Source organism: Nomascus leucogenys, chromosome 1a (assembly GCF_006542625.1).
Source record: "Nomascus leucogenys isolate Asia chromosome 1a, Asia_NLE_v1, whole genome shotgun sequence".
Classification (NCBI taxonomy): domain Eukaryota; kingdom Metazoa; phylum Chordata; class Mammalia; order Primates; family Hylobatidae; genus Nomascus; species Nomascus leucogenys.
The window spans coordinates 75,196,579-75,218,860 of NC_044381.1; the positions used below are offsets into that span (position 1 = coordinate 75,196,579).

At 37.5% G+C, this 22,282-nt stretch overlaps 1 protein-coding gene across 3 annotated transcripts in view; it reads left to right on the forward strand.

The window, feature by feature from the left end:
- The window catches only part of ARID4A (AT-rich interaction domain 4A), a 76,215-nt gene that overhangs the window by 37,078 nt on the left and 16,855 nt on the right, over positions 1 to 22,282 (forward strand). For all 3 annotated transcript variants that reach the window (XM_030811260.1, XM_003267739.3, XM_030811268.1), the window contains 6 exons: positions 9,858 to 9,930; positions 11,518 to 11,612; positions 12,116 to 12,213; positions 12,743 to 12,974; positions 16,149 to 16,399; positions 18,728 to 18,925. In XM_030811260.1, coding sequence (XP_030667120.1) covers positions 9,858 to 9,930; positions 11,518 to 11,612; positions 12,116 to 12,213; positions 12,743 to 12,974; positions 16,149 to 16,399; positions 18,728 to 18,925 — 947 coding nt within the window. The remainder of the gene's footprint in view (positions 1 to 9,857; positions 9,931 to 11,517; positions 11,613 to 12,115; positions 12,214 to 12,742; positions 12,975 to 16,148; positions 16,400 to 18,727; positions 18,926 to 22,282) is intronic.

The following is a 22,282-nucleotide window of genomic DNA, read 5'->3' on the forward strand; positions in this document are numbered from 1 at the left end:
CTCCACCAGTCTTCGGACAACCTCTGTGCTTTCCTCTCCAGATAACTACATTCCTTCTTCATCCTCATGGCCAGAATGCTTAGAGTTACATACACTGTTCATGACCTCCCCTTTACTCTTAATTCACTGTAGTGTGTCTTGCTTTCCCACAACTAAAACAACTTTATTAGGGTCACCAGTGACTCCAACAAACTTTTGTACTAAACCAAACACATTTTTGTCTTGATCTTATTTGACTAGTGAGTAGTATTCAGTACCTCTGACATACCTAACTTCTTAGAACGCTTGATATCCATGACGACATCACATTTTTGGCCTACTTCCTATCTAAAATGATATAATGACTCGATATCTATATGTACATCAAGATATCTCTTCTTAGCTCGAGACATTTATATCAAACCAATGAGGATTTTATCTTTTTTTTTTTTTTTTTAAAGACAGAGTTTTGCTCTTGTTAGCCAGGCTGAGTGCAATGGCATGATCTCGGCTCCCACAACCTCCGCCTCCCGGGTTCAAGCAATTCTCCTACCTCACCCTCCCGAGTAACTGAGATTACAGGCATGCACCTCCATGCCTGGCTAATTTTGTATTTTTAGTAGAGATGTGGTTTCTCCATGTTGGTCAGGCTGGTCTCAAACTCCCAACCTCAGGTGATCTGCCCATCTCGGCCTCCCAAAGTGCTGGGATTACAGGCATGAGCCACCGCGCCCGGCCAAGGATTTCATCTTAACTTGTACATACTCAGACTCAATATGCGCAAGACTGCATTCATCTTCTTTTTCCCTAAACCTATCCTTTCCCTGGCTGTCCTTAATTCATCTTAATAAAAGCAACATCCACCCAGCTGTCCAAGCCAGATACACAGAAGTCACCTTGATGATTATTCTCTTAACCCCCTGTCCAATCAGATACCCAGTCCATTCTCTTCTACCTGCTCGAATAGCTCTCAAATTTGCCCACTTCGTTTGGTTTCTTTTCTTCTTTCTGCCAGTCTTACACCAAACCACTGTTCTCTTTTACCTAGACTAATGCAATAACAATAACAACTTAATTGTTCTTTCAACGTCAATGCTTGCCCTACTCCAATCTGTTCTCTGTACTGGATCTACAAGTAGTTGTTTTTTTGTTTTTTTTTTTCTAACTGAAAATATATATGCGATTCCTTTAGGAATAAAATAATTTTAGGGAACAAAAGAGGTTGTGGTTTTTATTCTTTTGGATTAAAATATTTCTAAAGCATATTGCACAATACCACCTTTTTCTAAAAGCAGTATAATGTACATTATTTAATGTAATATTTACTCAAGATTTAATTATTGCATTCCTGTAATACACATACTGTCTTGGCTCTTAGTCCTTACACTAAATGACATATGTCTGTAAAGATTGTGAATTTTTCTCCCAGTTTTCTTTCTTCTAATCTATATATTGTCAATTGTCTGTTTTTACATATGATAACTTTCTGGACAGTTCTTCAGAATTCCACTTGGGATGGGGCTTATTGATAACCTATGTAGTCATTTTGACCTATGGCTCACCTGAGTTACCAGCCTTACTATTTGTTTTGTTTGCTTTTCACTTTAAGTTAAACCTGAAGTTTAACTGAGAGTTTAAAATTTTAAGCTTTCTTTTTAAATTTGTCTTTATTTGCTGTTTCCCTAAGGTGTCATGACAACAAAATATATCTGTTGTACCAGAACATACATCAAGATGTACCTTTCATTATACCACTATTAAAATGTTTACCTTTTGTAGGAGATATAAAGAAGTAAAGATAACCACGCCAAATAATGTTCTCAGTTTATTTATGGAGACTTGGTGGTTTTTAAAGTAAGGCTGTTTAGTCCTTACAACAGTCTATGAAAATATGTATATAAATAAATATATACATATGAAATCGCCTCAGAGTGCATTGCCTGAGAAAAGAGAGATTATGAAGGGAGGTTAGATACCTTATCCCATAGTTCCTCCCAAAGTGGACTTTTTCTTTTTTTTTCTTTTTTTTTTTTTGAGACAATCTCACTCCGTCACTCAGACTGGAGTGCGGTGGCACGATTTCCACTCACTGCAACCTCCGCCTCCCGAGTTCAAGTGATTTTCATGCCTCAGCCTTCCCAGTAGCTGGAATTACAGGCATGTACCACCATGCCCAGCTAATTTTCGTACTTTTAGTAGGGACAAGGTTTCACCATGTTGGCCAGGCTGGTCTCGAACTCCTGGCCTCAAGTGATCCGTCCACCTTTGCCTCCCAAAGTGCTGGGATTATAGACATGAGCCACTGTGCCCAGCCCCACAGTGAACTTTCTAGAACCTTACAACAAATCTCCTAGAACCTTCTCTTTTTATATATATATGAAAACTGAGGTTTAGAGAGGTTTCAGAATTTTTTACAGGCTTTTAAGAAAATGTTCTGTCCTCCTCTAGATTGTAAGATCTGTGAAAGCAAGGGATCTCAGGATTTTTGTTTTTTCGTTTTCCTACCGGTATATATACCTAACAGCTATCAACACAGAGCTTGCTTGGCTCATATTAAACCTTCATTAAATGAATGAATATGGGTTATGCAATTGTTGTAGTAGATTACTCTTTGAAACAAGGTGGTGGGAGATTTGTTACAAGGTTCTAGAAAGTTCACCTTGGCGGGGGAACTAAGGGATAAGATATCTAACTTCCCTTTATAATATCTCTTTTCTCAGGCTGTGTACTCTGTAGGCAATCTCAATTTCTTCCATAATTTTGTGAGTTTATAAAATAAATTATTTTTTGCTTAAGCCATCTTGGGATAGTTTTCTGTCACTTGTAGTAAAAGTTATTGACTAACAATGCCCCTTGTTTGTATTTTGTTCCACTTACTCCAGGTATCTTCCTTGTGTTTTCCCTTCGAATTCATTATCCATAAACATCTTTATAAAACATAGGTGGTTCCTGATGGTAACCCTTTATTGGCTTTCAGCACCTTCAGGACAAAGTCTGGGTTTTTTATCACAGGCCTTTAGAAGTCTGCCCAATCATGATTTGACCCATGCCCACCTCTTTATTCTCCCTTCCATTATTCTTCCATGATATGGGACTTCTTATAGCTCCCCTGCTGCCACTTAGATATTGTTCAGAAGCTGCCGTTGAGCTGTAAGATACATTATATTGAATATTGCCTTTGTGTTGTCCATTCCCTTTGTTAGTATTAAATAAAATAGGAAAGATAAAATGCAAGTTTTAAAAACTCAGAAAATGAGTAAATGATAACAGCTGAGATTTTAAAAATTCAACAGATGTCAGTAGGAACAAAAGGGCTCTACTTGAATTAAAGTGGGTGAGTACAGCTTACAAATGTTCTATGCATTTACTTTAGTTCTAGTATTTCACATTTTTAAAAAATCACACTATTTAATATATTATAAATTTAAAATTTTATACAAAAAATGTAAGCAGCTATTGGAATCGCTGCTTCCTTCCTGTGAGTGCTCCAGTCCAGACATGTCCTCAGAACTGCCACTTCTGATGTACTCCTTGCAGTGCTTAGCTCCCCAGAGTGGAGCTTAGAGGGTGCTGTCTTAACATCTCTCTTTCCATGATAGGGATCTGCCCACTTCAGAGGACTCCTCCTGCTGCCTTCAAACTGACCCTCATTTTTGGAGGTGGTAGGGATGAAGGAGAGGGGATGGAGGGATCGTAAGAGCTGAGGAGTGTGAGGACTTGTGATGGAGTTTCAGAGTTGGGGTGAGAAGGGGAGCCCATGAAGAGGTCCAAAAGAGGGACTATAGACAGCATCATAAAGAAATTTAAATTTCTTTATATTTGGTAAAAGTATTTAGTGTTATAAATCACTATGAATGAAGGTACTAAAAGAAAAAAAGAATGTAATAAAAGATCTTACTTTTATTTATCATGAAGGGGAAACAAAGTTGCTTGTGTCCAAAGTAACATTATTGCACAAAAAAAAGTCCTTTGGTATTGAAAAAAATGAGTGTGGTATACTGGAGTACACCCCCCCCACCCCCCACCCCCCACCCCCAATATACACAAAAGGTAGGGGTGTTATATAATTATTAAAACTTTTTTTTTTTTTTTTTTTTGAGACAGAGTCTTACTCTGTCACTCAGGCTGGAGTGCAGTGGTGATTATAGCTCACTGCAGCCTCAACCTCCCAGGCTCAAGCCATCCTCCCACCTTAGCCTCCTGAGTAGCTGGGACTAGGATTATAGGCACGCACCACCATGCCCGGCTAATTTATTATTATTTTTTTTTTATAGAGACAAGGTTTCGCTATGTTGCCCAGTCTGGTCTAAAACCCCTGGGCTCAAGTGATCCTCCTGCCTGGCCCTCCCAAAGTGCTGGGATTACAGGCAGGAGCCACTGAGCCTGACCAAAAATTTTAAGGGATTCCCATTAGGGGTTCTTGAAACCTGAGAATACCCATCAATAATATGTTCTGTTACATACAGTACACAGTACAGGGAAACCACAAAGATCAAGTTTAGTTATACCTTCCTCACTTTAAAAATGTCAATTTTTTTGGCTCCGATATGTTATACGCTAGGAAACTATCCCAAGCCACCAATTAGAGCTGTGTACAAGTTACATGGGTCTGAGGAGCTTTGGGTAAAGTTCATCATCTTTTACTGACGTATTTTGACAATTTGGACACTATCTGTCCCCCTTCCTAATGCGTATTGGAAAGTAGAGTTGCTAGCTAAGAAAGTTAATAGCTCCTACAAAAATAAGATATGATCTTATTTTTCAAATTGTATTTGTCTGTGTATTACTCTGTTCTCATGTTGTCATAAAGAACTTTGTTAGACTGGGTATTTTATAGAGGTTTAATTGACTCACAGTTCCACAGGCTGTACAGGAGGCGTGGCTGGGGAGGCCTCAGGAAACTTATAATCAGGACAAAAGGTGAAGGGGAAGCAAGCATATCTTCACGTGGCAACAGGAGAGAGAGAGAGCGCGCGAGCGAGCGCACAAAGGGGGAAGTGCTATACACTTTCAAGCAACCAGATCTCATGAGACCTCACTATCACAAGAACAGCAAGGGAGAAATCTGCCCCCATGATCCAATCACCTCCCACCAGGTCCCTCCCCGAGTATTGGGGATTACAATTCAACATGAGATTTGGATGGGGACACAGAGCCAAACCATATCAGTTTCCCATCCCACTAAAATGGTAGGAAGTCTGTTTACTAGAATTTTTGCCATTTCCAAGTGCATCGTTGTTCATTTTCAGATTAATATATTTGGACAAGGGATAAGGTGAATGCCAGCAAGTCATGGGCCATAACCACCTGTGTCTTTTTTTTTTCTTCTTCTTCTTTTTTGAGACAGAGTCTCACTCGTTTTGCCCAGGCTGGAGTGCAGTGGCGCAGTGGCGCAGTCTCAGCTGGGATAACAGGTGCACGCCAGCATGCCTAGCTAATTTTGTTTTTGGTTTTTTGGTTTTTTTGAGAGAGTCTTGCTCTGTTGCCCAGGCTGGAGTGCAGTGGCACAATCTCGACTCACTACAACCTCCGCCTCCTGGGTTCCAGTGATTCTCCTGTCTCAGCCTCTTGAGTAGCTGGGATTACAGGCGCACGCTGCCACGCCCGGCTAATTTTTTGTATTTTAGTAGAGACGGGGTTTTACCGTGTTGCACAGGCTGGTCTTGAACTCCTGAGCTCAGGCAATCCGCCCATCTCGGCCTCCCAAAGTGCTGGGATTACAGGCATGAGCCACTGTGCCCGGCTTAATTTTGTATTTTTAGTAGAGGCGGGACTTCACCATGTTGGCTAGGCTGGTCTCGAACTCCTGACCTCAGGTAATCCACCTGCCTCGGTCCCCCAAAGTGCTGGGATTACAGGCGTGAGCCACCGCGGCTGGCCCCACCTGTGTCTTAAGAACATCCTCAACTATTCTTATCTCCTCTCTTTCTCTGACTCTTATATTTATATTATCACAAATCTTAGCTCTCATACTCAATGTGAAACAAGAAAACTACACAATTCATTTGCGCAGATATCATTTTCATTCACATGAGTAATGTCTAAACTGAGTGGCAGTCATTAGTCGTAAAATTATGAGTAAGCCAGGCACAGTGGTTCTCTCTTCTTCCCTCTCCCCTTCTCTCTCCCTCTCTCCATCCCTCCATCAGTCCCTCTGTCTTTCTCTCTGTCTCTCCCTCTTCCTTTCATGGGAAGAGGTCAGCTTTCCATCCCAGCTGGCAGGACTAATTCAGACATGCATTCTCTTCCTTGTGGACTGTTATAATGGCTTCCTTTTCCCTTCCAATCCATCACACTCATTCTTGGCTGAGAAATTTTAAATATACAAATCGGATCTAATTATCTTTAGCTGTCTCAAGCTTCACATCTAGCCACAGTATCAAGTTTTGATTCTTTAGCATACTATTACAAAGTCCTTTCCTAATCCCAGCCTGCCTTTGTCAGTCTCATGCTTACGCTGTTTGCTTGTTTGCTGTAGCTCCAGGGCTGTCTACTATTTACATTTTGAAGCTGCCTAATACTACCACTGCCAGTTCATCTCAAGGAGAACCATTCATTCCCTCACTTGCTTCTCCTGTATTCTTTGATGTATTTTACAACACTTACCACATCGTGTTATATTGGCTTCTTTTACCTTTCTACACCTCCTGCCAAACTCAGAGCAGCAAAAATAGAAGGTACCATGTGTTCTCATTTTAATCCACAGTGCTTTTGAACAATCTCTGATTCGTGGTAACCATCAGTAGATGTTTGAGCTTAATCTGAAGACATGTGCCTAAAGTCATAAAATCCACAATCTAGTAGTGTAGATAGATATCCAACTACTTATAATACTAAGCAGTATATACTAATACTAACTAAAATTGGAAATTTCTTGAAATTATGATCATGAATGTGACTCTTGGATCTCTGGCATTTTACTGGGTACATAGTTAATTCTTTACATGTATAAATGTAAATGACTAAATGAAGGGAAGAAGTCTCAGATGGTCTAGTGGACCTCTACCTCCCATTCTTATAATCCTCTCGCACTCCAAAACCCTTGAAAGATGCAACAGTCCCAGGCCTTCACCAGGAGAGAAATTGCTATGAAAATGCCATGGACAGAGAAAGCAAACCGTGATCGCAATTAAGAGCCCCATACAAAAGTCATAAAGGCACATTCTTCTAATTGGAGGCGTTCTCTAGCATATGCAGTTTTACTGCAAGGTGACTAGCAGCAAGGCTGTTTTCAAAAATAATTATGAGGAGTGGCTTATTGTAAGCGATAAGCAATTTTAATTTTCACAGAAACATCAGATAAGTTTAAAACTTTGTTTATAGCATCATGTTTTATCTATTTTTGATGGAAAAGAAATTTCCCTTCAAGGCATTTTTTTGTAAGTAGAATTCTTTATTCATTTATATCTTGTTTAACTGTACCAAAACTACAATTTTACGGCCATAGTTTCTTGTGAAACCTGAAGCACTCTTGGTTACCCATTAACTTTTAAATAAAATAACGCATAAATCAAATTTTATCTATAAAAATATATTCTTAACATTAAAAATTTATCAAATGTTGGGTGCAACCTAATTTGCAATTGATGAGTTGATTTTGTTTACTTGTATTGGGGAGCAACTTTGATTTTAGTGCCTTTTTAAAGAATTGCTTTTACATATATTGGATACAGAAGTGTTACCTGAATTCTGTAGGATCATAAATACTGGAATGAGGCCTGGTGTAGTGGCTCACACCTGTAATCCCAACACTTTGGGAGGCCAAGGTGGGTGGATCACCTAAGGTCAGGAGTTCGAGACCAGCCTGGCCAATGTGGCGAATCCCAGTCTCTACTAAAAATACAGAAATTAGCGAGGTGTGGTGGTGCATGCCTGTAATCCCAGCTACTCAGGAGCCTGAGGAAGGAGAATCGCTTGAACTTGGGAGGCAAAGGGTTGCAGTGAGCTGAGATTGTGCCATTGCACTCCAGCCTGGGTGACAGCAAGACTCTGTCTTTAAAAAAAAAAAAAAAAAAAAATACTGGAATGAAGTTTTCATCTGAAGAGAGAATATTACGATTACAAGGCACAGGCAAAGCATAGAGCCAGTCTGGCATAAGTGGTTTTTGGTTTTGATTTTTTTTCCCCACGCTAGGAGTTCTTAAAATTAATGTGTGAAGTGGTTCTTAGGCTATTGAATTACCTGTTTTCTTGAGTTAACTCATTGGCAGTTAACTTTGTAAAAGCAAGATTTTTAAATTCACATGGGGAAAAAACTGCCATCTCTTCATTTGAGCATTAAGTAATGACCTTTACTAACTACTTTATAGTGATTATTAACTTTGTAAATTGCTGATTTTGTACACATGTTAGAACTTAGATTTAAATTTATTTATATTGGTAAAAGTATTTTAGTGTTATAAATCATTATGAATGAATGTACTAAAAGAAATCATGTAATAAAAGATCTTACTCCCTTTCTCTTGATTGCCTCATGTTTTTTTATTATATATTTTAATCAACTACATGCTTATTGATCCTAGCTATATTATCAGCTATTAGATAACACAATTTTAAAGTGCCTGTTGCCCTCTGGACACCGAAGCCTCAACATTTATTGCGTGAGCATTGCCTTTGTTTTGAATATGGCTTTGTAAAGACAAAAATCCAGGCCAGGTGCTGTGGCTCATGCCTGTAATCCCAGCACTTTGGGAGGCTGGAGTGGGCGGATCACCTGAGGTCAGGAGTTCGAGACTAGCCTGGCCAAATGGTGAGACCCCTTCTCTATTAAAAATACAAAAAAATTAGCCAGGTGTGGTGGCACACTCCTGTAGTCCCAGCTACGCAGGAGGCTGAGTCAGCAGAATTGCTTGAACCCAGGAGGCAGAGGCTGCAGTGAGCTGAGGTCGTGCCATTGCACTCCAGCCTAGGCAGCAAGAGCAAAACTGCATCTCAAAAAAAAAAAAAGACAAAAATCTGAGCTCTTCTTTTAGAACACAGGAGAGTAATACTCTTAAGTTATGATCATTTATATGGAGGAAACATATCAGTGTTTTGTTTCTCTGTAGTATTGCTAAACTTTAAGAATTTTAAAAGAAGCTAAATCAGTAATTATGTATCTAGTTTCCTTCCCTAAGAATTACTTCTGGAATTGTTTTGTTATCTTATTTTTAGGTGTTGCAAAGTCAACTACAGGGGCCATACTAGAAAGGCAAAAGAGAAAACCAGGTTATTGTGAGATGAGGGGGTGATGAGGTCTGGGGTAAAATAGAATGTATATGACTCACTTAAATGTATTTAAATTTCTTTAAAACATTGTGCCATCTAAACAGAAATCCTTTGCCACTGTAACTTTGGAATCCCTGGTTTATATTCATCTGACAATAACAAAAACTATGTTTGCATGAAAATTATTTTTATACATAAATATATGATATAATGAACATGTGTCATTATTGTGGTCATTTGCCAATATATTTGTGTGGGCCACTTAGTATTTTAATGGGCTTTAAAAAAAAATACCAGGTGAGGTGAAAACGTAACACTCCCATTTTATTCCTGAATGTTTTCCTCTTGGCTAATCTTAGTCCTTACAGTGATACTCAAAGGTAGAGTTAGAGTGGTAAATGGGGTGAAGGGTAGACATTGTATATCTTCATAAATATGACTTAAAATCTGTCATTGTAGGATATTGAGAAAATTCAGATTTTTCAGCTTTATTAAAATTTGATGACTTTACATTGGGTTCACAAAAATAAGACGTGTATCTTTTCCAGTTCGCTGTGCCATACATTTATATATTTTAGTGAATTTGATGACTTTACATTGGGTTCACAAAAATAAGACGTGTATCTTTTCCAGTTCACTGTGCCATACATTTATATATTTTATCTTTACAGCCTGAGGAAGAACTTGATCCTGAAGAGAGGGACAACTTCCTCCAGCAGCTTTATAAGTTTATGGAAGACAGAGGTATTTTCATGCTCGTTATTTTAAAGTAGTCATTTCTTTTACATGTTTACATTCTAGGTATATGCATTGTTTTTGTTAGTATTGCAGATAAACAGTTTTGGATTTTATTTATTTTATTTATTTATTTATTTTGAGGCAGTTTCTTGCTTTGATGCCGAGGCTAGAGTGCAGTGATTTGCTCCTGGCTTACTGCAGCCTTGACCTCCTGGGCTCAAGTGATCCTCCTGCCTCAGCCTCTCGAGTAGCTGGGACTACAGGCACATGCCACCATACCCAGCTAATTTTTTATTTTTCTGTTTTTTGTAGAGATGGGTTTTGCCATATTGCCGAGGCTGGTCTCAAACTCCTGGCCTCAGGTGATCCTTTTACCTCTGCCTCCCAAAGTGCTGAGATTACAGCTGTGAACCACCATGACTGTCTAGTTTTGGATTTTAAATAAATCCTAGAATCAGTTACACCTGACAGTAGTAAAATATTTGGAATTAAACTATTAATACCTATTTTACATAGAAACAAGTGAGAAAGTATTTTGATACAAATTAGTTTTCCCTGTCACTTACAAAGCTAAAGAATATTCTGAAATTTCAGAAATAGAAAGTGACCAGTTATAATGTTAATCTGCATACCCACTAATTACTAATGCTGTATTTGTGGCAAATAAACTAGATAAACTAGCCTGATCCTTGCTCTCAGCAAATTAAACATAATAGGAGACCAATCGTTATCTGAAAAAGATGAGATTTCTAATATAGGTAGAAAAATAGAATAATTATAAACCATCATACTCCTTGGCATTTTTTAGTCCGAGAAAATCTTAAGATAAATTGGTCCTAAACATTCTGTGTGGCCTTCAGAAATCATCCTTCAGATTACTGCTAACAGTCTTAACATTTGTGTCAAAGTAGTGAAAGTGGAACCAGGGTGTAAATCTTATCTTTTCTATTGTTTGTTTATGCCTAAACTTTTTTTTTTTTTTTTTTTAGACAGAGTCTTGCTCTGTCACTCAAGCTGGAGTGCGGTGGCTGAACATGGCTCCCTCCAGCCTCCACTTCCTGGGCTCAAGCAATCCTCCCACCTCAGGCTCCCAAGTACCTGGGACCACAGGTGCACACCACCACACTGAGCTAATGTTTTCCTTTTAATTTTTGTAGAGACAGGATATCACCATGTTGCCCAGGCTGGTCTCAAACTCCTGAGCCCAAGTGATCTTCCTGCCTTAGCCTCCCAAAGTGCTGGGGTTACAGGTGTGAGCCACTGCACCCAGCCCTATGCCCAAGCTTCTTGAACCAGCAACATTGTTGGCCACGCCATGCAGTGTTTACTTTAGTTTTACTCAATTCGTTGGCAGTTAAAGAGGTGGCTTTATTAGTTTTGTTTTAGAAGTATAACACCTAAAATCTGAAGATCTCCACAAAGCTATATAAATAATAGAGAGAATATTTTGTGTTGTTTTACATTGTTTAAGGCTTTTTAAATATGTGCCTCTAATTAATGAAATTCAGGAAATTAGAAATTGACAGCTTTGTTTTCAAATTAGTATTTCTCATTTGAATAAACATTTTATTTCTACCTACTTACATTGAAAAGGTACTCCAATCAACAAACCACCTGTTTTGGGCTATAAAGATCTCAATCTCTTCAAACTCTTCAGACTGGTTTATCATCAGGGTGGATGTGACAATGTAAGTATAACATTGCTTTTTGAAACGTGTATTGATGTGGTAAAAAGTTAAATTATCTTATATTGCATTATTATATGCACATTGGATAATACATACATTTTCTTAATGAACATAGAATATTAGGATAAAGATCATTTCCTGTCCAGGCACGGTGGCTCACGCCTGTAATCCCAGCATTTTGGGAGGCTGAGGCGGGTGGATTGCTTGAGCTCAGGAGTTCAAGACTAGCCTGGGCAACATGGTGAAACCCCATCTCTACAAAAAATACAAAAATTAGCCAGGCGTGGTGTCGCATGCCTGTGGTCCCAACTACTCGGGAAGCTGAGGTGGGAAGATCACTTGAGCCCAGGAGGTCGAGGCTGCAGTGAGCCCTGATATCACCACTGCTCTCCAGCCTGGGCGACAGAGTGAGACCCTGTCTCAAAAAAAAAAAAAAAAAAAAAAAAAAGGAAAAAAAGATTAATTCCCTTTGCAAATGTTAACATAAAAACTTAATTTTCCAGATTGATAGTGGTGCTGTATGGAAGCAAATTTATATGGACCTTGGCATTCCTATTTTGAATTCAGCTGCTTCCTACAATGTAAAAACTGCTTATAGAAAGTAAGTAGTATAGTTTATTCATCAAAGAATATGTATTTATAGGAAATATTTTCCATATACTTTGTTAACAAGAATACATCAATCTAGAAACGTTAAAGTTAGAGAAAGTATATAAAAAGGTTTAGGTTGACAGATACTTGTGATTGAAAGTTATTTCAGTGCATCAAATCTGCTTTACTCCATTTCTTACGTTGTCCTGATTTCCTTTCCAAAATCAAGATGTAGGTAGTGTCTGCGATTATGATACATGTTACAGAGCTACATCTTTTGGGGTGAACAGCCTTCATATCAAAACTTATGATAGTTATGTTTAGTTATCACAAGCTCAGACGTCTTAGGACGGCATTTTATGATCAGTTTTTCTGTTTATAATTCTATCTAAAACACCAAGAAAATAGTAACACAGAAAAGAGTAACAAAAATTTTTTTAAATTACTGGGCTTTACTTTTTAAAAATGTGTTTAATAACATGAATTCAAGTTAAATGCAAAGACTGTAAGATTTCTTAAATGAAATATTGTTTGTTTAGGTATCTCTATGGTTTTGAGGAGTACTGCCGTTCGGCAAATATTCAGTTCAGAACTGTTCATCACCATGAACCAAAAGTAAAAGAGGAAAAAAAAGACTTAGAAGAATCAATGGAAGAGGCTCTCAAATTAGATCAAGAAATGCCTTTAACAGAAGTGAAGAGTGAACCTGAGGAAAATATCGATTCAAACAGTGAAAGCGAAAGAGAAGAGATAGAATTAAAATCTCCGAGGGTGAGTTCTTAGTACTAGTTTTATCTGGTTTAAGTATTATTTAAAATTTTTTATTACAGCCATTTTCATATATACACAAAAGTACTACAGTGAACCTAGTTTATTTTCCAGTATTTAATGCTGCTTAGCTAGCTACTTTTTTCTAAATATATTGAATATTATTTCCTCTACCTGAAAACCCTTCCTTGTGTTTTCTGTTTATATTCGATCAAGTCATTCTCATCTGGGATGAATCTCAGATATTCCTTTTCAAGTCTTCTGCTAAAGTATCAGCTCATTGAAGGCTATCTTGGTCACCTTATCTGAAATTGTAACCTGCCTCCTCTCTTTGGAACTCTCAGTCCCTCTAATGTTGCTCTTTCTGTAATTTACTTATTTATTCTGTTTATTGTGATTATCTATTTTGCCCCACTCTACACTAGAATCACACTCCACGAGGTCAGGGATTAGTGTTTATTTCCTTTATTGACAGATCCCAGGCATTGAGAATAGTGCTTGGCACATAATAAAGGCTTACTAAATAGATGTCGAATAAATGAATCACCTCTTTATAGTGCCTGTGCCCTAAACTAGATGGTATCTTGTCTTTCTCTGTAACTTTATAGCACACTGTGTAGCTCTAGTGATGTGTACATGTATGCTGGTTGTATCTTCCAACTTTGCTCCTTCTTTCCTTTAATATATAAGGTCTATTTAGGAATTGTCATCTAGCATTTGGATCAGTGTCCAGTGATGTTTACGTAGTAGGATTTATCAAATTTTAGAAAGAGAAAGGAATTTACCACACTGTCAAAGAAGTCTAATTACTATGTCTTATTTTTTGGTGGAATCATATTTAATGAAAGAGAATGTGAAATTGCTTTGTCTTATAGTTCAGAAACCAGTTTTTAAAACTGTTCTTTCATGTAGTAAATGGAATCTTCTAGTGAATGTCATGAAATTTCCAAATTGTTTTTTTCTTTTTTTAATTTTTTTTAAATTGTGGTGAGTACATTTAACATAAAATTTGCCACCTTAACTCTTTTTAAGTGTACATTTCATTGGCATTAAGTACATTCTTACCATTGCGTAAGTGTCACCACCATCCAGTTCCAGAATATTTTTACCTTGCAAAACTGAAATTCTGTACCCATTAAACAGTAACTCCTCATTCCTCCCCAACCCCTATCAATCACAATTTTACTTTCTGTACCTATGAATTTGATATTCTAGGTACTTTTATATAAGTGAAATCATACAGTGTTTGTCCTTTTCTACTGGCTTATTCACTCAGCATAATGTCTGTAAGACATTATGTTGTAGCACATATCAGAATTTCCTTCCTTTTTAAAGGTGAATAATATTGTATGTATCGTGGACATACTTTCTTTTCATTACCTAAAAACCTTCCTTGTTCTACATAAAATATCTGCAGTGTGCTGTCTAGTATGGATGAACCATAAATCTACCTTCTCCAAGATTTTCTCCCAATTTTTTACTATTTTTAAAAAGTGCTGCTGGGCGTGGTGGCTCACACCTGTAATCCCAGCACTTTGGGAGGCCAAGGTGGGTGGATCACGAGGTCAGGAGATCGAGACCAAAGCCTCACCAATATGGTGAAACCCCGTCTTTACTAAAAATACAAAAAAAAAAAAAAGTGCTATAATACATTTGCTTGTAAAAATATCCTCATCACTTATCTGCATATATAAGCCAGGCTTCTAAAAAATGGCATTTCTCACCTGTAGTCCCAGCTACTCAGGAGGCTGAGGCAAGACAATCTCTTGAACCCAGGAGGCAGAGGTTGCTGCACTCTAGCCTGGTTGATAGAGCGAGACTCCATCTCAAAAAAATGAATAAATAAATAAAAATGGTATTTCTGGGACAAAGGTATACAGACCCAAATTTTATAGCAGTTGTTTTCATTCATTTACCTATAGATATTTTAAAAGCACCTGCTAGGCCGGGCGCAGTGGCTCACGCCTGTAATCTCAGCACTTTGGGAGGCCGAGGCGGGCAGATCACAAGGTCAAGAGATCAAGACCATCCTGGCCAACGTGCTGAAACCCTGTCTCTACTAACAATACAAAAATTAGCTGGGCATGGTGGCGTGCACCTGTAGTCCCAGCTACTCAGGAGGCTGAGAATCGCTTGAACCTGGGAGGTAGAGGTTGCAGTGAGCTGAGATCACAACACTGCTCTCCAGCCTGGCAAAAGAGTGTGACTCTGTCTCAAAAAAAAAAAAAAAAAAAAATCACCTGCCACCTGCTATGTGCCAGCCACTGTGTAGATCTGAGGAGATGGAAGTGCCATCTTGAAACTTGTGTGTTAGTGCTTTATGATAGAAAGAAAGCAATTTCTTCTTTTTCTACCTTTGAAGTGTAAATAGCACATAGCCAGCAACTAGGGAAAACATTTGTTTACTGAGATATTAATTGTATCCTAATGCTTCCTAAGTTGCTGGCTCTTTATCTGCTTTATACCAAGAAGAGGAGACTTCTCCCAGTGTATAGAAGTTGACTTGAAGGAGAACCTAGGACATAGTGAAATTGCTCACCAGTCATGGTCATTTCAGCATTCAGTGGGCTAGATAGAAGCTAGTGGGGGTAAAACATATTGCTATTGGCCCAGCGAGCTCTCCAGATACTCATTCAAAGAAGTCTGCTCACTTTTTTGCCATTGATGCAGTTCAGTCCTTTAAAAATGTAATCATCCACAAATACAGTGACAATGTAAATTTCGTCTTACTAAGCTGTAGAATTAGAGAGCACAGAGCTTTTAAAAAAGCAAAATTCAGGGGATTGGTTTTATTATTGTTATGTTTTATTATTAACATTAGATTATTTTAAATTTTTATTATAGTCGAGAAATAATAAAAGTGAGATAAAATGATGTAGTAAACAAAGGAGAAAATTTTTATTTCTTTTTTGTTGTTGTTTACTTTTTTCATTCAAACAGATTCTGACAGATATTTCTTAGGTAGTATATAGCCAAAGTAGACCTGGACATAATTAAGTAATTCTATTGGTTATTCTTTTACTTTCAAAAGGAAGAGAAAGGTACCTTTGAGTTGGTTTTCAGGGCCATGTTTCAAGCCAGAGGCATTGCTGTGAAGGTTAAAGGAAAAGATACTTTTTCCTGCTTTTTTCCCCTTTATAGTGATAGCTATTTTAAAGCTTTTATCGCCTCTACTAGGGACGAAGGAGAATTGCTCGAGATGTAAATTCTATTAGAAAGGAAATTGAAGAAGAGAAAACAGAAGACAAATTAAAAGATAATGATACAGAAAATAAGGATGTAGATGATGACTATGAAACTGCAGAGAAAAAAGAAAATGACCTACTACTGGGGAGAAAAAATACACCAAAGCAAAAAGAGAAGAAAATTAAAAAACAGGAGGATTCTGACAAAGACTCAGATGAAGAGGAAGAGAAAAGCCAAGAGAGGTACATTATCTTATGTTTGTTCTCCAGAAGCACCTGTCTGGGGTACAACAGTGCTTTGTTCCTGCTTAGAGATTCAGGTTTGAGGGAATGTTTTCTTATTGGGACTTCCATTCCTCTTGTCTAATGAAGGTGAGACACATTGTGAAGATGATGTGTATTGCCTTTCGGAATTGGAGAATATACTGGTCGCACCATTTTAATAGCACTTGTGCCCTAAACAGTGGCCTCAAAGAAGGCTGCGCCACCCAGTCAAAAGAAAGGTCCTGCAGTTGACAGCAGGGAAGGGAGCTGGAGAAAAATGGAGGAAGTGGACAAGAGGAAACAGCGACAGCAAAAATTCCATTTTAAAAAAGGTACAATGTGGGAAAGCTAACAAACACATGGGTGCACAGTACTAGCAGATGTTTCTGTGTGTTAGCTTTAAGACATTTTTTTCAAGTTACTGTATTAGATTAAGTGGCATGCACCCCTGATTCTAGTTTGGAAAATACATTCTTGCCCCACATCACACCAATAAATTTCAGATTTTTTAATGTCCATCTTGTTTGTTGTTGAGTAAAAACTGTATTTTTTTTCTGTGTATAGACAAGTATGGACTGAACTGACTTAAAAATAGTCAAATATTAGGCAGTCCAGCAAGATCAAGGTAGTCTCTGACCAAGGTATTAGCTGTTTCTGTAAGTGTTGTCAAATGGATTTACTAATTTTAGGACACAACTAAAAATGAATTTTAAATGACCAACAACATAACATACTTACTTGTAATACCAGCTCTCTTCTGTAGTTATTTTTCTATTATTATGTGACGTTAAATTTTCTAGAAATTTGAGTTGTTAAGCCAAATTTGGGAAAACTGACCTGCCATTGAGAGAATAAATATTCGGAAAAATAGGATGATTGGTGAATGGGAGAGGTAATTTGATTAAATACAAATAGGCACAGGAGTTATCACAATTACATATGAACTAGGTTAGTGAGTAAAAAAAAGTTCTGTAATGAAATATAATTAGGATTAGGAAAAGTAGGAGGAACTAATTGGAGTTGAGTATAATGAGTGTAGAATTTTAAATATTTGGACAAAAAGTTTAAGCAAAGGTGAAAAACATCAAAATATGTATATTGTAATATGTATATAAAACATAATACATCTATGTAAAATGTGATTTTAAAAGACTATAACTGTTATGTAAATGGACAAAGATATATTTTAGAGAAAATTTCACAGGATTGAATATAAGAACAATATTATCTTTAAGTAGTTTTTCTCATAGTGTTTTGAATTTACCTTATCAGTCTATTATTGGAAGGTGCCTTCCAAGAGAAAACATTCTCACTGCAAATGGGCTGTCAAAGCTTCATGTCAGGACCCCCAGGGATCACCAAAATAATGCCCTATATTTATTACAGAGCACAATACTACTTGTTGAGCTTTTAATGCTTGTGACACTAGAATGATCTTTGATGCAGTTCTCTTATGAGTCTTTACAGGATTGATACACAATGTTTTATTATAAAAATATTAAAAGTATTTTTAGCTCTCCCTGTGTTAATCTTCCTTATACCTGATTATCAATACAAAGAAAAGCTGATGGAAGATGAGTAAACAAATAGAATTCAACACAAATGTAAAGCTTTGTTCTCGTGGTGCTATCCTACAGTGTCAACAAATGACCTAATACTCAAATTTCTTTTCTTTTTTAGGGCTGGGAAACCTTTAAAATATAAATTAGTTTAAAAGACATGGTTACTAAGGTAGATAGCCCTTGTTTATTATTTTGCCCACCAAAAATACTAGTCTTGCCAAGAACTATTCTAATTTTGGTAGTAAAGCAGATTTAAGATAATTCAGTTACAGGAAGTTACAAAATATCCTTAAATCTTTTTTTACATATAAGGTGGCACTTAAATATGAATTCTGAAGAATTTTTCAGAGCATATTTTTCTTGTTTTGTCCAAAAAGTGATTTATTTGATTGCAGATCATCGTTAGCTGGCACTTAAATATGAATTCTAAAGAATTTTTTCAGAGCATATTTTTCTTATTTTGTTTTGTCAGAAGTGACTTATTTGATTACAGATGATCATTAACTGACTTGATTGGCTTTTAAAAAGTATGGATTTACTTTGGGTACAGTGCACCTTTACATAATAAATTCCTTAGTAAGTAGGCCACAAAAATCTTCTCCTTCTCCTCCTTCTTCTCCTCCTCCACTGATATGTTATTAAGGTAATACTTAGGTTGTGAATAATCTACCTGTTGGATTCTTTTAGCATATTTTATTCTCCATTAAGTTATTAGTAGCATTATCAGTATTATAACTTACTGCAGGGAAGAAACTGAAAGCAAATGTGACTCTGAAGGAGAGGAAGATGAGGAAGACATGGAACCCTGCCTAACGGGAACCAAAGTGAAAGTAAAATATGGACGAGGGAAGACTCAGAAAATTTATGAAGCCAGTATTAAAAGCACTGAAATTGATGACGGAGAAGTTTTATATTTGGTACATTACTATGGATGGAATGTCAGGTAAGCAAGAAAGTATTTTCTTACTATTGAAATTTTTTCAATGATTAAATAGAACATCAACTTAATGTTATGAAGAGTGAAAGCAAATAATGGTATATATATTACAAAGCACACCTTGATTCTGAATTTTCCAAGACTTTGACATTCCTGCTGTTATACTAGCAGTGTCAATGCTTCTGGCCAGAGACTACCAGGATCACACCTGTAGTTAGAACAAGTTACATTTATTACTCATTTATAGTGAGGGAGAACACACAGCAAGGGGAACTATAGGGCATCTTAGTAATATGATGTTAAATGAATCAACAAAGGCTCAAGGCACCATCTTTGGGAAAACAATAATTCATAATTCTGTGGAGACATATTACTGACTATGAGCAGGGAGCCAGGCCTGCAACTTCCAACTGTGCAAGTGTTTGTTTCATTAATCAGAAATCAAGCCTATGTCAAGCACTGTAATAATTCTAAGTCGACTAATTAATAAAAAAGAACGTTGGAACTTATATTTGATCTTCCGTTAGATGATTTTGGGGAGGGTTTAAGAAAGGCAGGGCATGGTGGCTCGTGCATGTAATCCCAGCACTTTGGGAGGTGGAGGTGGAAGGACTGCTTGAGGCCAGGAGTTCAAGACCAGACCTGGCAACATAGTTAGACCCCATCTCTACAAAAAATTAAAATTAAAAATTAGCCTGTCATGGTGGCAGGCACCTATAGTCCCAGCTACCCAGAAGGCTGAGGTGGGAGGATCACTGGAGCCTGGGAGTTGGAGGCTGAGATGAGCTATGATCATACTACTGTACTCCAGCCTGGACAATGGAGCGAAACCCTGTCTCATAAAAAAAAAAAAAAAAAAAAAAAAAAGAAAGAAAGAAAAAAGAGATTTTGCTCCATATTGGATCCTGTCAGGAAGCTGGGGTAATTATAATTGGTTTTCTTAATAAATCTTATCTAGAAGGAGAGACAGTTAGACCAAGGTAACATAATTGGTAAAGAAACATTAATCACCCGCATTAGTCAAGAAAAAAAAGACGTTTGGTTGTTTTTGTGGACTGGACAATGTTCCTGTTTTTTCTGTGTTCAGACACGATTAGGAAGTGGTCTTGTTTTTGTTTTGATACATCATGGTCACAAAATGGACTTGTCTGATGTTGATGCTCTTTGAAATTGTTCATGTTTCAACAGCAGGACAGTGTGGCCTAGCTATGAGTGCCAGACTAGCTCTAAGCAACACCAAGGCCCCGCTGATAGTGCCAAGCAAATTCCTAAATGTCAGGGGCTGCCTTTCTTGTTCTCTTTTACAAAATCTGGCATGTTTAATATCTCAGGTTGCCCTGTATTTATTTGGAGGCAGACTGCTCCTGGGTTTCTCTATACACTAGATGTGTGCTCTGTTATGACTCAAGTCCCTCATCTCTACACTGGGAAAAATACAGTTCCTATTTTGTAGAGGTGTTGTATAATGCAGTAGTTCCCTCTCATCTGCTGGAAATGTGTTCCAAGACCCCCAGTGGATGCCTGAAACCTCAGATAGTACTGAATCCTATATATCCTATGATTTTTCCTATACATACGTACTTACAATAAAGTTTAATTTATAAATTAAGCACAGTAAGAGATTAACAACAATAATAAAATAGAGCAATTATAACAATATATTGTAATAAAAGTTATATGAATGTGGTCTTTCTCTCAAAATATCTTAATAGTTTTGAACCATGGGTAATTGAACTATGCTGTGGCTAAGCAGGGACTACTGTAGTGATAATATTTGTATTTAGATGTAAATGCTTAGAACCATGCCTGGCACTTAGTGCTCCATGAATGTTAACTGTTTTCTTTACAATATGTTATTGAATTCAGGGGAAAAGGAGTATATCTTACCAACTTGCAGTCATTGTATTTCCAGTTGCATCACATGATAGCCTTCTTTCTTCCTCAGATTCTTTAGTTCACAGCTATCCACTCCTGTTTCACATCTGTATATGTCTGTGTTCTGCTTTCTAGAATTTCCCCTATCATCTTTCTTTCTCATTTTTTTAATGTTTTGCTTTATGACTCTTCTCAGCAGTCATTTTATTATACGCTCAGGTTTTGGATTGGTCATCTCTCTAATTAATTTCCTAACTGGTACTCTCCTGGTTCATGGTTTTTCGTTGTTCTTCTCTACTCCTAAAAGCTAGTATAATTCTGGCCTGTTTAATTGAGATGAAGCCACCACGGTTCCTAAAGAATTTAGCCAGACTCCTGAAAGGGAGTATCTGCAAGTTTAAGAGGTGTGAGAAGAGTCCTGGTCTCTCATTGAGAAATCCTGGGACTATCCTTGGTTAGCAATATTAGTGCTAGAAGTACCTACATGATATACTGCTTTGTCCAGTGTCGCCAGGACCAAGTACACTAAAAATCAGGCCTGTGCTTCTTGGTTGTCTGATACCTCCTATGGAATTGGATAGAGTTATCCCTTTGTTAGCCCTGGATCAGATACATAACTCTCTTATTGCACTTACCAGACTATACTTGATTTTACTATATGTCTATCTTTTATAACAGACTGGGTTGCATGAGAGCATGGGCCATGATTATTCTCTACATACTTCTCGATACAGTGCATACTAGTAGGCCCTCAGTAAATGTTCAAATGAATAAACATTTCCATATAAGTTAATAAAGTACAGATGTTTAAAAGCCTAGTATGATGCTCATAGCCAGTCTCATTTTAGAAACTAGATACTGAGTTAATGAGTGAAAGATAGTTTTCAAATCATAATACAGGCAGTTCCTAACTTACAGTGGTTCAACTTCATTTTTTTAAATTTAAAATGGTTCAAAAGCTATATGCATTCAGAAGCCATAGGATTTTGAATTTTGATTTTTTTTTTTTTTTTTAAGACGGAGTCTCGCTCTGTCACCAGGCTGGAGTGCAGTGGTGCAATCTGGGCTCACTGCAACCTCCGCCTCCTGGGTTCAAGCGATTCTCCTGCCTCAGCCTCCCGAGTAGCTGGGACTACAGATGCATGCCACCACACCCAGCTAATTTTTGTATTTTTAGTAGAGACAGGGTTTCACCATGTTGGCCAGGATGGTCTCAATCTCTTGACCTTGTGATCGCCCACCTCGGCCTCCCAAAGTGCTGGGATTACAGGCGTGAGCCACTGCGCCCGGCCTGAATTTTGTTTTTTTTTCCTGGTCTAGCGATATACAGTATGATACTCTCTCATCAGACTGTGCAGCCACAGCAAACAGCCAAGAAATCATGAGACTAATCAACCAATACTGTACAGTGTATTCAATAAATTACATGAGATATTTAAGACTTTATAATAGAATAGACTTTGTGTTAGATGATTTTGCTCAACTCTA